At 42.8% G+C, this 15,865-nt stretch overlaps 1 protein-coding gene across 1 annotated transcript in view; it reads left to right on the top strand.

Annotated features, from left to right (window-relative positions):
* The first annotated feature begins 3,547 nt into the window (after positions 1 to 3,547).
* The window catches only part of LOC130595025 (protoheme IX farnesyltransferase, mitochondrial), a 101,076-nt gene continuing 88,758 nt past the window's right edge, over positions 3,548 to 15,865 (top strand). Inside the window, exons 1-4 of the mRNA XM_057401376.1 lie at positions 3,548 to 3,702; positions 4,710 to 4,834; positions 6,053 to 6,377; positions 14,163 to 14,287. Coding sequence (XP_057257359.1) covers positions 3,660 to 3,702; positions 4,710 to 4,834; positions 6,053 to 6,377; positions 14,163 to 14,287 — 618 coding nt within the window. The 5' untranslated portion in view covers positions 3,548 to 3,659. The remainder of the gene's footprint in view (positions 3,703 to 4,709; positions 4,835 to 6,052; positions 6,378 to 14,162; positions 14,288 to 15,865) is intronic.

Below are 15,865 nucleotides of genomic sequence, written 5' to 3'. Positions count from 1 at the left end.
TGAACTCTACTTTGGGAACAAAATCAGTCTGGCACACCACTTCAGAAAAGCTACTGAGCCCTGATCTACCAGGACTACTATTTCACTTGTACTTAGAAGCTTTGACTACTCCAAAACACTGGAATCAGGATGGTGGGAAGGGTTTGGGGGATTTCATGTGCTGGGTTTTTTTACCTGCTACTTTCCATTTGGAGTTATTTGCTGGGGGCAAGTTTAATAGCATGGAATTGGAATGTTTCAGGCTCTCAGCTGGTAGATTTTGCTCCTGGTTGGGGGGTTTCTTCATTTAAGGACAAAATATATCTATGCGTCAATCTTGTATTGAAATAAAGCTTGTGCATCACAAACGCTGATTTGTGGGAAATCACAGAACCCCCTCCCAAACCCATGCCATTACAAGTGACTCCTGGAACCACTTAATGATCATCAGGATCACCTTGAGTTTTCCAGCTGGGACAAGCCCTGACTCGAGGAGATCTCAGCAAGGATGTAATTGTAGTGCTGAGGAGAGACCTTTTGCTCAGTGTAGGTGCCTAAGGCAGTCAAACAGCTTTCTATTAGTACAGTCTGGCTTGGCCTTTTAATACTTTCTTAGTTCTTTTTATCTGTTATTTCTGTGATTCTGATGTGTCCCCGTGCCCTTCACTTTGGACACCGTTTCTTCTGTTACACACTGGGCCCCCAAAAAGCAAATCCTCGCTGAGATAGACCTGCACTAAGCTCCAGCTTCCCCCCATGGTGTATTACTAAACTATACAACAGTCACAGTTCTGAAATGATCTGCAAAGGTTACCACAATAACAGCAGGATGCCATCTTATTTATTTTGCACTTGGCTTTTAGAGTTCCCTATCTGAAAGTACATCAAGTCTCTGCGGAGCTCTAACATCAATGCCACATTCTATAAAGCAAGGAAAATATAATATTTTTACAGTCGGTCTTTAAATCATTTTCTGACAACAAATCAATCTTGGTGGTGGTACGAGTAAGGGAAGGCGAGATTTTGAGATTAAAGTATAATAATAGTTTGCTGTCTCTACAAATTTGCCCTTTCACGTACCAAACTCTTGCATTTTGCTGCTGAGCTCTAATTAAGCCCCACCAGTCAGATTTATGATAGTGCTAATAGGAAAAAGGATCGTATAATGCTGTTAATATGTGCTCTATAATTAACATTAATGGGAGTCGCGTGGTTAAACACCCCTTGCATCACCCTGCACACAGACCTGTAGGTGCAGTGTTTACTTTGTAACTGCAGGGAAGTATCCATAGATCCCCAGCAATTGCCCATCTTAGCAATTAGCACAACAGTTAGAGATGCTTCAGGAGTTGCTCTGCCCCACAATGGTGCCCTGTAACATCTCCAACGTAAACTAGATTGTGAGATGAGGGTGCTCCTGCAACCTTCCATGGAGCACTGTGACACTGGTACCTCGGCTTGTATAAACTAAACTGTGGGAGCTGCACGGGGAAGGGCCCTGGAAGGGCCATACTCCTGTAATCCCTTTCCCAAGTACTTTCTGGAGCCTTCCATGGAGACAGCTTCTGCAGAAGCAACACCATGGAAACCTGAACCTTTGCTTATAGCCTGTGGAATCATTTTAGGCTGAAATACAGCTCTTTTGAATACTTGTGTCCACTAAAAATCCTAAGGTGGGTTTTTTTCTCTCTAGGAGTAGCTTTAGTGGTTAAACCCAAGTGGGTATGTGACATCCTCTGTGCCCTAAATCATCATTATTGTTCCACAAAGAAGTATTGCTCTGTCTTGAGGCCTGTGGATAACATTCTCCTTAATTAGAAAAGTCGTGTTTTACCCCCTCTCACCAGGGGTGCAATTTATTGCCCAAGTGAAAGGCAATGAAAATCATTAAACCTTAAATCTCAGCCCTGACACGGAACACTCGGCTACCTCAACCTTTTCCTTTCTGACCCAAACTGCCCTAAACCCAACCAACCATTCTAGCCCTCTGTGTAACCATTGTGTGTGTTTGCTATGTGATGTTTGCTCCATTTTTGCAGGTGTAAATTGAAGCTGAGGCCAAATCTGTGGAAGTTACAAAAAAACTAGAGACACAAACAGGAACTGTGAAGTGATATATGCTCAGTGGTGAGAACCTGGAGTAAAACAGGATATTAACTGTAAGGAATTTGAAGCCCTAATTTCTCCCCAGCTCCCCAAATAGAAAGAGAGTGGAAATAAATGCTCCGAAGTAGGATATTCTTGGTGAATTAGAGTGAGTGTTTTCATTTTATCTTCTTAATAATGATTTAAGATGACTTTTGCATGAATTTAAGCACCATAAAGAAATGAAAGCCTGGGAGGAAGATGGTTCTGAGGAAGATTTCCATGTTAAAATATTGAGAATGATTTTTGAAAGCATTTAAGTGACTGATAGCCTACATCTCCTGAACTTAAACTCTTAAGAGAAAACATTTTAAAGATGCCTGGGGGTGCAATTACGCTTTACAGCTTGAGCAGTCCTAACCATTCCCTTCCCTTTTTGCTCATACTGCAGCCCAAGGCCCCTTCCTCTGTGCCTTGCACCAGCTTTCAACCTATCAGACCCTCACAGGGTGAGTTTAAACAGTTAAAACAATGAAATAACAGGGTTTTTTCCCTTCAGGTCAGCAAAGTGAGTCTGCTTAGCAGCGGATCTGGTACTTGTATGAGGGGAGAATGAGATGACAGCTGGGTCAGCTCTTCAATACGAGCTCCTACGATGCGTAACTTCACCCAATGGGTATTGAAACGAAATTACTTTAGGAACTAAATACAGACTTATATATATGGGTTTTTTTACCAAGCCTTTGGCTCTTTAAAGTTCAGCTCCTTTCGGAAATGAGACTCCATGTCCTCATGGATTCCTTTACCTTTTATTAGACCTCTCCCGGCTGTTCCACGAGATCTCCCCATGAACCCCACAGCACCCTCTTGCCCTCTGTCACCGATGCCGCAGTAACTGATGATGTGCCCAGGGATGGTGGCTAGAGACAGGTCTCTGGGCTGCTTCTTCATGGTTAATGTCCCTGAAGTGCCCAGGATAGGCTCAGCTCCCATCTCATGCCTTCATCTGTCATTATAACCCAAGAGGAAACAGCCTCAAGCTGCACCAGGGCAGGTTTAGATGGAGCTGAGGAACAATTCCCTCCCCAAAGGGTGCTCAGGCATTGAACAGGGCAGTGCTGCAGTCACCATCCATGGAAGTGTTCACACACGGTGCAGCCGAGGCCCTCAGCGCCATGGGTTAGTGATGGCCTCGGCTGTGCTGGGAACGGTTGGACCTGATGACCTTAAAGCTCTTTCCCAACCTGGTTAACTCAACGACTCCATAACCTGACACCCACCGAGCGCTTCCCCCCAGGAGCCAGCAGCACCAACGCTCCACCACGTCCCGCACCGGACCGCGTCTACACGCACACCCCAGCGCCGGGAAGCGCTTTCCCCTCTGCAGAGCCACGGGAGCTCGGTTGGGAGCCTCCCCACAAGCCCCTCAGCCCCCGATCCCTGCAACAACCCCGGCCCGGCGGCTCCCGCCTCCCCCGGAGCCCCTCAGCCCGCCCCAGGAAGCGCCGACCCGGAAGGCGTTTAGCGGTCACGCCGGGCAAGATGGCGGCGCCCAGGCGGTGAGAGGAGAGGGCGGCGGGAGCGGCGCCGCGGCCATGAGCGCTGCCCGCCGCTGCAGCCCGCCCCGGGCGCTGGCAGGTACCGCGGGGCGGCGGGGCCCCGGCGGGCTCCGGGGTGCGGGGGGGGGTGAGGCTTGGGCGGTGGGCAGGGACGGGGTGGTGGTGGCTGGGGCCGGGCCGACCCTGGGGCTGTGAGCAGGCTTTGGGGCTGCTCTGTGTGGTGGGGCACGGGGCCTGTGTGTCGCTGTGTGCATCCCCTCACATAGGGGTGGCGGTGTGGTGTCACATAGAGGGGTGTCGGTTTGGTGTCCCATAGGGGCGTCGGTTTGGTGTCACATAGAGGGGTGTCGGTGTGGTGTCCCATAGGGGTGTCGGTTTGGTGTCCCATAGGGGCGTCGGTTTGGTGTCACATAGAGGGGTGTCGGTGTGGTGTCCCATAGGGGTGTCGGTTTGGTGTCACATAGAGGGGTGTCGGTGTGGTGTCCCATAGGGGTGTCGGTGTGGTGTCCCATAGGGGTGTCGGTGTGGTGTCCCATAGAGGGGTGTCGGTGTGGTGTCCCATAGGGGTGTCGGTGTGGTGTCACATAGAGGGGTGTCGGTTTGGTGTCAGATAGAGGGGTGTCGGTGTGGTGTCACATAGGGGTGTCGGTGTGGTGTCCCATAGGGGTGTCTGTTTGGTGTCACATAGGGGTGTCGGTTTGGTGTCACATAGGGGTGTCGGTGTGGTGTCCCATAGGGGTGTCGGTTTGGTGTCACAGGGGTGTCGGTGTGGTGTCACATAGGGGTATCCTCTTTGAGGTTTGACTTTGGTGCTGCCCTGTGTCACCCGCTTCCTTGGCCTTATTTGCCAAGGTGGTTTTGTCAATAGCATGTAGAGATAGTAATGGAGCAATAAACTAAAACTGCATCTCTGGGGAGCAGAGAGGAAAGCAAACTCCGTTAGGGCAAGCTGCACGTTTATTTCTTCACCTGCAGAACCTTTCAGTTCTTCACCTGCACAGCTCTGGTTACCATTTGTTGGGTAAGCAAACTTGGTGGCAGAGAAGGAAGTGGATTCTGGTGTGCTTTTTCTTTTTCTTTAAATAGGACTGTTTGTCTGGCGTCTGAAGAACACTGGAATACGGCAGGTACCATGCCAGTTCGGACAGCTATGCCATGTAGCCAATGACAGATTGATTACATTTCAGTACTTTAACTTTCTCAAACGAATGGTGAGTCTGTTTATCCCATGTTTCTTATGCTTTGATTTGTCCTATGTGATGAGTCAGAGCAGAGATTAGTTGATAGTTTTCTTATCAGCCAATCTCAGGCAATTCCAAGTGTCTCCTTTTCTATGCTGCATCAGGGTTTAGCACTTGGCACCTTGGAGGAAACCTGCTGTAGCAAGGATAGTGCCTTGTGCTGTGGTGTGTCTGCAGGGGCTTTCTGTGCTTTTGAATCAGGGCATCCTTGTCCTGTTGAAAAAAATTAAATGAAGTGATTTCTGAAGTTATTTCTAAAATTGCTATTAAGGAAGTACAATTCTGGCTAACAGTGGCACAAGTGGTAGATGGAACTCACTTGTGGAGGAGGTGTGTTCTGAGTGAAGAGTTAATCAGTTTGAATCAGGGCTTCTGAGTAACTTAATGGGTTACATTCTATAGTGTGCTGTTAATTTGAGGTTTTAAAAGGGCTCTCATTATCATTCAAACCCTTGAAATTCTATCTTTAACTTCGAAGAGTTGTATTGCATGTAAGACAATGGTACTAAAAGACGTGTCTTGCTCTCTAGGAGTTGCGTTCATTATATCTAAAAAGAGTTAAATGCTCGTTTCCTTGATGTGTTTTATTATATAAGAGCCTCTAAATGAGGCTTCAAACTTCCTGGTCAATACATGTTCACTATGTAAAATGGTTGTCTAGTTAATTAGCGTGAAGTTTGGCATAAATAGCAATAGCCTAATGTGGGAGATGATTTTGTGTCATAGGAGGTAGATTGTATTTTCTGGGATTTTCCTGGTTTTTACCCGTCTCAAAGATGCAAAAAGTGGAGTGCTTTTATTTGATGACTGCTGTTGTTACAGGCATGGTGTACATCTTTGATGGTGAATTGATCAGTTGTAAATTGATGTTGTCTGGAGGTTTTGAATGAGCAAAGTAGTTTACTGTTGAAGCCACAGAGGAGGTAGTAACTTTATACAGAAGGAATTCTTCCACCTTAAGGAAACATTATGGGTGCAGTTGTGAGTTGAAAAGCTGCTTTTGTAATACCTTGTCCAACCTCAGAAACTCTTTTGCATGTGAAATAAGTGTTTGAAATTCAGGATAACTCAGTCGTGTCATCATAGGAAGTAATTCTCCAAACAATAACATAGTAATAATATTGATGATATTAATAGCCTCAAGTGGCCATAACTATCTTCTTAATTATTCATTCTCTTTCTATTCAGTATGTAACACAATGCAACAAAGACCTCAGCCAACGAGCCAAGCCTAAGTCTGATTCAGTTGCATCTCCCTTTCGTGAGCTTCAGCAACTGGATCAAGAAAAAGAGGTTATACACAAGATTAGACCAATTTCACCTGTGCATCAACCTTTGTCTGAGGCATCAATCAGCAAGCAGCTGAGAGAAATGAAGTCAACTGCGCAAACCGAAGGCTCAGTTGCAGCAGCAAGAGCAGAAGCCAAAGGAGACAGACAGTGGAAAGAGATGAAGTTACGGCTGGATGATTTGCCAGGAATTTTGGCACGCTTGTCCAAGATTAAGCTTACAGGTACTCCTGGTCATTTTTTTCACTTCTGTGCTTCCTGTTTAATATATCAGAGTTCTTTAGTATGTTACTGGTACTGTGTAGGTTTTTGTGTGAGAATTCCCACTTTACTGCACAAAGTCCCTGGCTCAATTGCAAGGAAAATTGTTGCATGAGGAAAAATTGTTTTATGGAAGCATTTTATAGTTTTCCCATGGATTTTATTTAAAAACAGTGAGGAGGAGCTTGCATCATACCACCAGCTAGCTTTTGGGAATCAGAAACAAGTGTCACTAAACTGGGTTACAAGTGAATTTACAAGCTTTGCATTAAGTATTTAATAGCATCTTGCTTAAGGTTACCAATTTTCTGACTTTTTTTAACTGAACTTTCACTTAAGTACTACTTATTGTGAAATAAGTATTAAAAGTCCCAAGAAAAGATAATCCAATTAATTTCCTGTATTATAAAGGAAAATGTTTCCGTGTGACCAATTAAAAAAGGATGTATAATTACCTCCTCTAGGCAAGGATGGGGTGTATCCTCAAACCAGCAGTTTTTTAAGCCTTGTAGCCTCACTACCTTTTCCCTTGTTCTAATAGTAGTACTTAACAACTATAAATTACTTCTTTCTGATAGGTAGTGCTATATATACTTTTATGTCTAGGGAAACTAATGATCCGACCAAAGCCTTACATCTTGTCTGTATCAGGGCCAAGAACAGTAATACAATTTCCGAAGTCCCTACTGCGGTGCTTTCTCTGGTGGATGAAATAAATCCTTGGTAATAAAACTGTTGTTCTTCGCCATAGCAATTTGTTATAATAAATGTCCTGAATTCAGTTTATTTCTTGAAACTTTGTCTTGCAATATATAAATTTTCATTGTTTCTCATGGCAAAATTGTACTGACCACATACAGCATGCAGTGGTCATTTAATTTTTTATTTAGCAATAGTTCCCAGTGCTGATGAGACATTTCATGTTTTGGCCTTGACAGAACTGATCTTGTCCAAGTGTTCTTCCTCATTGTTTTTAAAAACCTCAGAGCATTTATTTGGTGCTGATAAAAAGCCGGGTTAGTAGGCTTGAGGGATGGGAAGCATGTGTTTTGGTACTTTACCATGTCACTTCTCCATGTTAGCCATGGTAATTTCAAATTCAGGTATATAAAACTCTTCTTGGTACATTGATCTTATATCAGGGTCATTGTCATTCAGATTTGCAACAGCTTTGTGGCATGGGTGGTGAGACACTGGAACGGGTTGCCCAAAGAAGTGATAAGTGCTCCATCCCTGGTAGTGTTCAAGGCCAGGTTGGACAGAGCCTTAGGTGGTGTGGTTTAGTGTGAGGTGTCCCTACCCATGTCAGGTGGGTTGGAACTGGATGATCTTAAGGTCCTTTCCAACCCTAACTATTCTATGATTCTCTGTACAGCCGCAGTATTGCCCTATTCTTCTTTCTGCATAATGCACATCTTGACTTTTTCTCCCCAGTGCTCTTCAGTTTTAGTAATACTTTTTTCTGTTGGGCTCACCATGGATAACTTGCAAGTGCTTTATGGAGAATTAGATCTTCTGGCATGTTCAATGAGGTGATTTAGTTTAAATGGCTCTTTTATATGAACTTGAAAGCTGTGCTAGTTATTGAAGTAGAACTGAATTAAAATATCTCAATAGGTTGAGAAATACAAAGTTAAAATGCCATGATTAAATGACCAGAGAGAGGGAGAGAAAATGAACTGTTGTTTTAAGCACTTGAAGTGTATGTTCTTATGTTTACTGATGTTCCATATGAGTAAGCTCTGTGTTAGTACCACATCTGAGTATTACTGATGCTCCTTAAAATGGGAGTTTCAAGAAGCGCAGCAGAGTGGAAGAGTATTTTTCTGGATAAAGTAATTATGTGATATGTTTTTTTGTGTGGTTTCAGTGTTGCTGTGAAACTTCTCAATAGCTGCTAGGTTGAAGAGCAAAAGGCAATATTGACAGGCAAGCGAGTAGCACTCTGATTTTAAACTCAGTTGTTACTTGAAACCTGTAGCAAGCAAAGGGTGCAGGATTTCATTCCCTTCAGGTTTTGTGTGGATGTGCTGCTCTTGATCCAAGGAATTGCAGTAAACTTTGTACCTGTTGAAAAGGTATAGAGATACAAAAGAAATCTCAACCTCTCTTCTTGTTGTGAACTTTATGAGTAATGATTTGGGGGAAGGGAAGACTTTATTGGAAGTAGGAAGTGTAAAAGAATAAATTGGATGAAGAGGGGTTTGTAGGAGGGGAGTTCTGTTGTTGGTCTTTGTTGGACATAGATAATGTAGGAGATGCGCAGGAATAATACTGGATGTAGTGTAGGGAGCAAGGAAACAATTAGTGCTTTTTTGTTTTACCCCAACTTGTGTAATTGTTTAGACAAATGATATATTCTCTAAAGATATGGTTGTGTAGTTCTTTTGATTTTAGTATTTTTTTAAAAAAGGAAAATAAATCCTCTGAGGTCAGTTTTTAAGTTACAAATGACACACAACTCAATGCCTTTCACCCATGAAGTTCTGATAGATCTCATATCCGGTGTGGTGCTTTGGGTTTTTTTTGGCAGGTTCTTTATTTATACTTTTTAGAGCATGAAATAACAAAAAACCAAACTCTGCATTATGCTAAAATGGGACTTCCTTGTGCCCTTTTCTTCTCCCACTGCTGGAGTAAAGAGAATGTTTGTTTGTGTTCCGAACTGTAATTCATCTTTGAAAGGAAATGAGTTTAGCTATTACCATAGTCTCCTGCTTCATATAAACTGCAGCTCTTGTGCCTCTGCCATTAGAAACTCTGCCTTACGAACAGGAAAAGATCTTTGTTTATATTCTTTTGCCATAGAAAACAATTAGGAAACTTCTAATTGCTTGTCACATAACCTACCTTTTTGGGTTCAGTTTCCATCCTTTCCCTTCTCTGCAGTGTTCTCTGTAGGCTGCTGTCTGCACAGCTGTGTCTTACCATGCAGGCACTTGGAAAGCTAATGCCTCTGTCTCATAAGTTTTCAGAGTTATAAATACTGTTTTCAAGTTGAAAATAAAGTTTATGTATAAATGCGAATAGAACAGAGACATGTAAAGGTGCAGTAATAGGAGGAAACTGTAATAATTTCTAATGTAAACACAAGAAGAATTTCTGGTTGTCTCATCTTCTTAAATGCAGCTTAAAGTTTACATTTATGTAAGGTTTTACTCAGTGGTCCATCTGAGAACGAAGGTGAGATAGATGCAAAACCACACAAAAATTAAACTTCAGGTTTTAATTTGGGGGAAGTGGGATAGAGGCATGATACAAAAAATGCTGAGTATTCTCACTGGGTATTTCTCTATGGTTTGTGATAAATGCACCGTACCTGGCGGTGTTCAAGGCCAGGTTGGACAGAACCTTGGGTGACTTGGTCTGGTGTGTGGTGTCCCTGCCAATGGCAGGGGGTTGGAACTAGATGATTGTGAGGCCCTTTCCAACCCAAACTATTCTATGATTCTATGTTCTTGATGTTGGTCCTGTACTAAAGAACGTCTTGTATGCTGGCCTCTTGGTGAGGACAACCAGCTAGATAGAATCATAGAATGGTTTAGGTTGGAAAGGACCTTAAGATCATCCAGTTCCAACCCCCTGCCACGGGCAAGGATGCCTCACACTAGACCATGTTGCCTAAAGCTCTGTCCAGTCTGGCCTTGAACTCTGCCAGGGATGGGGGCATTTACCACCTCTCTGGGCACCCTGTGCCAGTGCCTCACCACCCTCACAGTAAAGAGCTTCTTCCTTATATCTAACCTCAATAAATGAATAGGTAGCCCCTTATGTAGCGCCTGTCTGAGAAGTGGATGTATTAAGATGGGGCAGATATAATTTTAACAGCTAATTTCTAATCTGCTGTAGAATTTTTAATGTAACTTTCCAGCCTGCTGAGGAAGGGGCTGTGTGTTAGCCTATATTCTCAGTTCTAAATATATGTCAATTGCATGTCAAAGTAGTTCTTATTTTGTGGTAATTACAACAGTAACTGTTATCCTAGCATTGAAAGCAAGCTTAATAGTGGTAGCTTTCTGGCAAGTTAAAACCTAATGAAGTAAAAGTAAACCGTCATTACAGTTTATTTTTGCAAAGCATTTTAAAATTGTTCAATGGGAAAAAGATATTATCTGCTCTGTGTGTAATATTATACTTGAATTTTATGTGATACAATGCAAAGACTCATTTTAAGTCTTTGTCCCAGACTGAAGTTTGCTTCAGGAGTTTGGCCATCTTTAGTATGCAGGTTAAAATCTGCAACAAATGAGGGAAGGCTCTGGGGAGACCTTAGAGCAGTTTCCAGTGTCTGAAGGGTGCCTACGAGAGCTCTGGAGAGGGACTTCTTGCAAGGGCCTGTAGGGACAGGACAAGGAGGAATGGCTTTAACCTCAGAGGGGGAGATTTAGATTAGACACTAGGAAGAAGTTCTTCTCTGTGAGGCTGGTGAGGCCCTTGCACAGGGTGCCCGGAGAAGCTGTGGCTGCCCCATCCCTGGCAGTGTTCAAGGTCAGGTTGGATGGGGCTTGGAGCAGTCTGGTCTAGTGGAAGGTGTCCCTGCCCGTGGCAGGGGGTTGGAACTGGATGAGGTTTGAGGTCACTCCAACCCAAACCAGTCTGGGATTCTGTGATATGCCTTTGCCCAACCAAATTTGAGTTCATAAAAGAAGCATTGGTCAGTTGTATAGCACTAATACAAATCCTGCATTTGGATCTCCAGAAAGGAAAGTGTAAAAACTCTGGAAGGAGAATTCCATCAGTTTCTGGCAAGATAGTTTCCTTTAAGTAGTATATAAACATAAAGCAGTGAAATTGTGTCTTAAAAGTAGAATGCATTTCCTTTTGTCCATCCATATGTACCAATATATCATCAGTATATGAGTGGGAAGGAAATCTAAAGCTGAATTGGTTTGCTTTGGCTTTCTACATTTTTATTTTGGCTTGGCTACTCTTTAATAGGAGGTAAACAAAATCTGGCACAGTGATTGGCATGCTATAAATACAAGTACAGGGATTTCTAAAGGCAGCATGCATTACAATGAAGCTGAAGAGGAATGTAAAGAATACACCGTGGACTTTATGAATGTGTTTTTATGCTAGAAACATCATAATTCGTTCTTTTTGTCACCAATCCATTAGCATTTTCTTTTTCATTTACATGGAAATGGGAGACAAATGTCCCCTGTTAATTTTTGTTAAAGCTAATGATGTTTAGAAGACTGAAAATTAGGTTTAGGCTGAGCTCATAAGTTTAAGTCCTGGCTTCTTTTTGAAGAGCATATATAATGCCAACTCTCATCAACAAATCTTGAAAGGATCAATGCCATCTATTATGCAATAAGGTGAAGTTAATTTGGCCCCTAAAGCACTAAACTAACAGGGATTAAAAAACAAACAGTCAATGACCTCATTGCCTTGATGTGATCTCAATTAAATATACTTTTCCTCCACGAGGGAAGTAGAAGAGTATAATATTGCTTCCACAGTAAAAGAAAATAAACTTCCCAATCCAAAGGGAATGTTTTCTTATTTACTCTTCACGTGTTGCATTGAAATTGCTGGATGGTGAGGCAAGTGGGGAATGCCTGGTGTTCACTGCCCAACAACTGGAAATACCTGGGTTAATGGGGTAAGTGCGAGGATGTATGACAACCTTTTTTGATGAGATCCTGATAAGTCACACTGAAATGAGTGGCTGAAATTAATCTGGAGAAATCAATGGAGACTTTAATTAGTGCTGTAGCTGTACAGTGTTAGAATTTCTTTGAGGTCAGTGTAATGGTAATGTTACACTGACTGTTTGCCAATCTGCTTCACCTCTCTTCTTCAGTAAATGAGTTGGTGTTTTTCCGTAATAAATTGGTGTAAAGTGCTCTCTAAGATAAGTTTTAATTAAATCCTTGTCTAGAAGCGAACGTGTGATTTATTATGCAGAAGAAATGAATGTAATCACTCTTAGAAATGCAGACGCCTCTGTTTCACTGTCATCTTTGCAGTGTGTTTTTTAGCTCAGTTGTAAACCAATTACTTATTTTCTTGTGCACTCTACTAGTTTTACAACTAAGATGCTGTTGCGTTTATATTCTAAATGAGGTCCAGTCTTTCAGAAACCTTCAGGTTTATTAGTTTGTGTGGTGGGGTTACAGAATTTGTGGTTATTTCATAGAATCGCAACCTAGTTTGGATTGGAAGAGACCTCAGAGTTCATTCATTTCCAACCGCCTGCCACCAGCAGGGACACCTTCCACTAGACCAGGTTGCTTCAAGCCCCTGTGTCCAACCTGGCCTTGAACACTGCCAGGGATGGGGCAGCCACAGCTTCCCTGGGCACCCTGTGCCAGCGCCTCAGCACCCTCACAGGGAAGAGCTTCTGCCTAAGTTCTAAGTGATGCTCTGATGGGGAATCAAAGCCCAGGGACTTTCTTTGGTGTCAGGCAGAGGCGCTCGCAGCCAGTCTGTGTGACAGCCATCTGCACAGCATCCTGCGAATCCATAACGAGCCTTGTAATAATATTATGTATATTATTATAATAATATTCAGTTGTCAATGGATTTAATACTTAGAGAAAAGTTTTGATGAGCAGCAAGTTTTCTTCACTGTCTTTTTAGGATTAAATCTTAAGGTTCTTATGCAGTTCTTGAAAGTAGCACTTGGCATGTGCATCCTTGCTGTGACATTTAGTTTTTCATCTCAAGTACCTCTGCTTAGTAGATAATCCAAGTATTTTCATCAGCCAAGGTTATTTATTTGTCATTTAACTCCAGACAAACAGGAGACTTTGTAGGAATCAGGAAGATCAGAATGTTCTGCTGCTTTGATTTGAGCTAGCTGATGTCTGGAACAGTAATTACGTGTAGAATATAGTCTAAATACTTTCTGTTTTATAACTATTAATTTCATATCGTAAGGTTCAAGGTCCTAGCAAGATATTCAGTATGTTTGCTGACTTTATAGTATAAGGAATTTTTCATGTCAATCTACTTCTAGCCAGAAGTGAGGTTCATAAGACCTGTTATTTGGGTAATTGCAATTTCAGGATTGGTAACTCAGATAACTTCCATTTGAAGGATGTGATTTGCAGTACTGTACTAAGGTTATAATTTTCGATGACAAAAGTGGATTTTTATTAATCGACTCAAATTTTAAGGGATTGCTGGATCCATGTGATGGTGTGTTTGCGCCTTCTGCCTGAAGTGGGCTTGTCAGATGGGAACAGTGTGAGGAGGATACTTGTACAGTTAAGTGACTGGCTTCACCAGCGATAGCCTACGTGCCCTGAGTCTCTTTTTTACTCTGCACTGCTTAAGTTCCTGCTATAATTTGATGTAAATTATAAGCATAATGCTTATCTCTCAGTTCAGGGTTTTTCTTATTGTTGTTCTTCCATGTTGGACTTGGCAGTGGCATGTGAGTTACTGGTGCAAGTGTGTCTCCTGTATGTGTTGTATAAGGCAGTTTGATGCAGTAGCAGATCCATAAAATAGGAAATACAGAGACACAAGGTTTATTCTCACCTCTTCTACTAAAGTACTGATGCTTTTGAGTTTCTCATTTCATCTCTGACAGTTCTTCTCATCTTTGACTTCTTTATGTAGGGTATTAGTATTACTTGCAGGCAATTCCTGGAGCTACTTTGATCCATGAAAGTAAGAAAAAGTTAATCTCCTCAACTGTTCTTTTTGGGTTTAAAAATACTAACTCTAGTGATATGTACAAAGGAGTCAGTTTCTTGTTGATGCTTTGAACTGTGTTCTCCCATGTGTTGCAGCTCTGGTTGTAAGCACAGCATCTGCTGGCTTTGCCATGGCCCCGGTCCCATTTGACCTGACCTGCTTCCTGCTTGCATCCCTTGGAACTGGACTGGCATCCTGTGCTGCCAACTCCATCAATCAGGTCAGTCCATTTCTTCGTCTGTACGTCAAACTGGTGTCATCCTGGTTTCTGAAATGCTGCCAAGGAGTGTAAATGTGTGGCTGGGAGTGCTGCGCCTTCAGCTGCTGCCTGAGCTCTTGAGCTGCTAAAACTGACACCACAAAAGGAATATATGTCTGAGAGCTAAAGTATAGTTGCTAGGCACAGTGTGTTTATTCAGAGTGGAGTTGATGAGGTTTTAAGCCTCCCAATAATAATGTTTATCTTGATAATACCAAGCCTGGGTCACTGAAAATGACATAGGAAGAACTGTGTAATTGGAATATAAGAATAGCCACAGGGGCTCTGGCCTTACGGGCTTGGTTCTTTGGTTGTGTTATTGTATGACCGTGTCAGATCTGTCCAAAGAATGGCTCCGTGCACCTTTCTAGATGTCTGTAGTGGGAATTGCGTGGGGTTTGTGTGTTCCTGTTCAGGCTGGAATTGGGGCATCTCCTGTTATAAAACATACTGGAAATCTCCATCCATGTTTCATGGTAGAGATCATAGAATCACAGAATCCCAGGTTGGAAGGGACCTCAAGGGTCATCTGGCCCAACCTTTCTAGGCAAAACATGACCTACATATCCCAGCACCCTGACCAGCTGAATCTTTAAAATGTCCAGTGCTGGGGAATCCACCACTTCCCTGGGGAGATTATTCCAATGGCTGATTGTTTTCATTGGGAAAACTTTCCTCTTGTGTCCTGGGAGTAACTTGTGCTCATCACCCCTCATCTTTTCCATGTGACTCCTTAAGTTCCAGGTGCTTAACTTGAGCTTCCCTGCATGTGTGAACATGCCTGTGGAGCTGATTGCAGGATCTATCCTGCAATCCAGTTGGGAAACAAACTTGTTAGGCTGTTCCTAAGTCCCAAAGGAGAATCTAACTAGTCAACAGGTCCCAACACTTCTGGTGTTGAACTGAGCTGCAACGCACAGTATCCACAGTCACTTTCAGTGCTTAATATGGCCTGGAAAAAGAAGAGCAGTAGCAGTGCTGCCTTCGATAATACTTTGTGGTTCCAGCTATCACTTGGAAGATGGGGAAGTCAGAGTCCTGGGACCCCACTAATGGAACAGGGCATTCCTTTGCTCTACATCCTGGAGTTACTTTTTTTGAGTTGGGCTCTTTGGTGTTTGCACCTTGTAACCCCTCTGTGGTAGGCACCTGATATGCTTTTTGAGATTGCACCCATATGCACACACCCTGCTCAGGCTGAAGTAAGCGCAGGTTTTATGTTTGTGGATACTACTTCTCTAAGAGGAGTATTAATTACTGCTTGTTTAGAGACTCTTGTACAACTTGTCTTTCTTGAGAGTTTGATAGATCTTCCTAGAGATGATATTCGCACAGAAGGAACTGGTTTTCTTTGTCTTCAGCTTCCATGTATTGCTCAGGATTGTATTTTGTCTCAAAAGTAGCCACTTCTTAAACTTTTGGAAGCCCCATTTTAAAATCTTGCTATTTAAAATCATGAGCTGCTTGAGAGTACCAAGAATCCTGTGCTGTGATTTGGAGCTTGACACTTTTGACGCTTGTTGGGATGGGAAAGGAAAG

Source organism: Pezoporus wallicus, unplaced genomic scaffold (assembly GCF_028554395.1).
Source record: "Pezoporus wallicus isolate ANWC-B61680 ecotype Strahan unplaced genomic scaffold, APGP_CSIRO_Pwel_v1 contig_8702, whole genome shotgun sequence".
Classification (NCBI taxonomy): domain Eukaryota; kingdom Metazoa; phylum Chordata; class Aves; order Psittaciformes; family Psittacidae; genus Pezoporus; species Pezoporus wallicus.
This window is presented reverse-complemented; position numbering and strand designations above follow the sequence as displayed.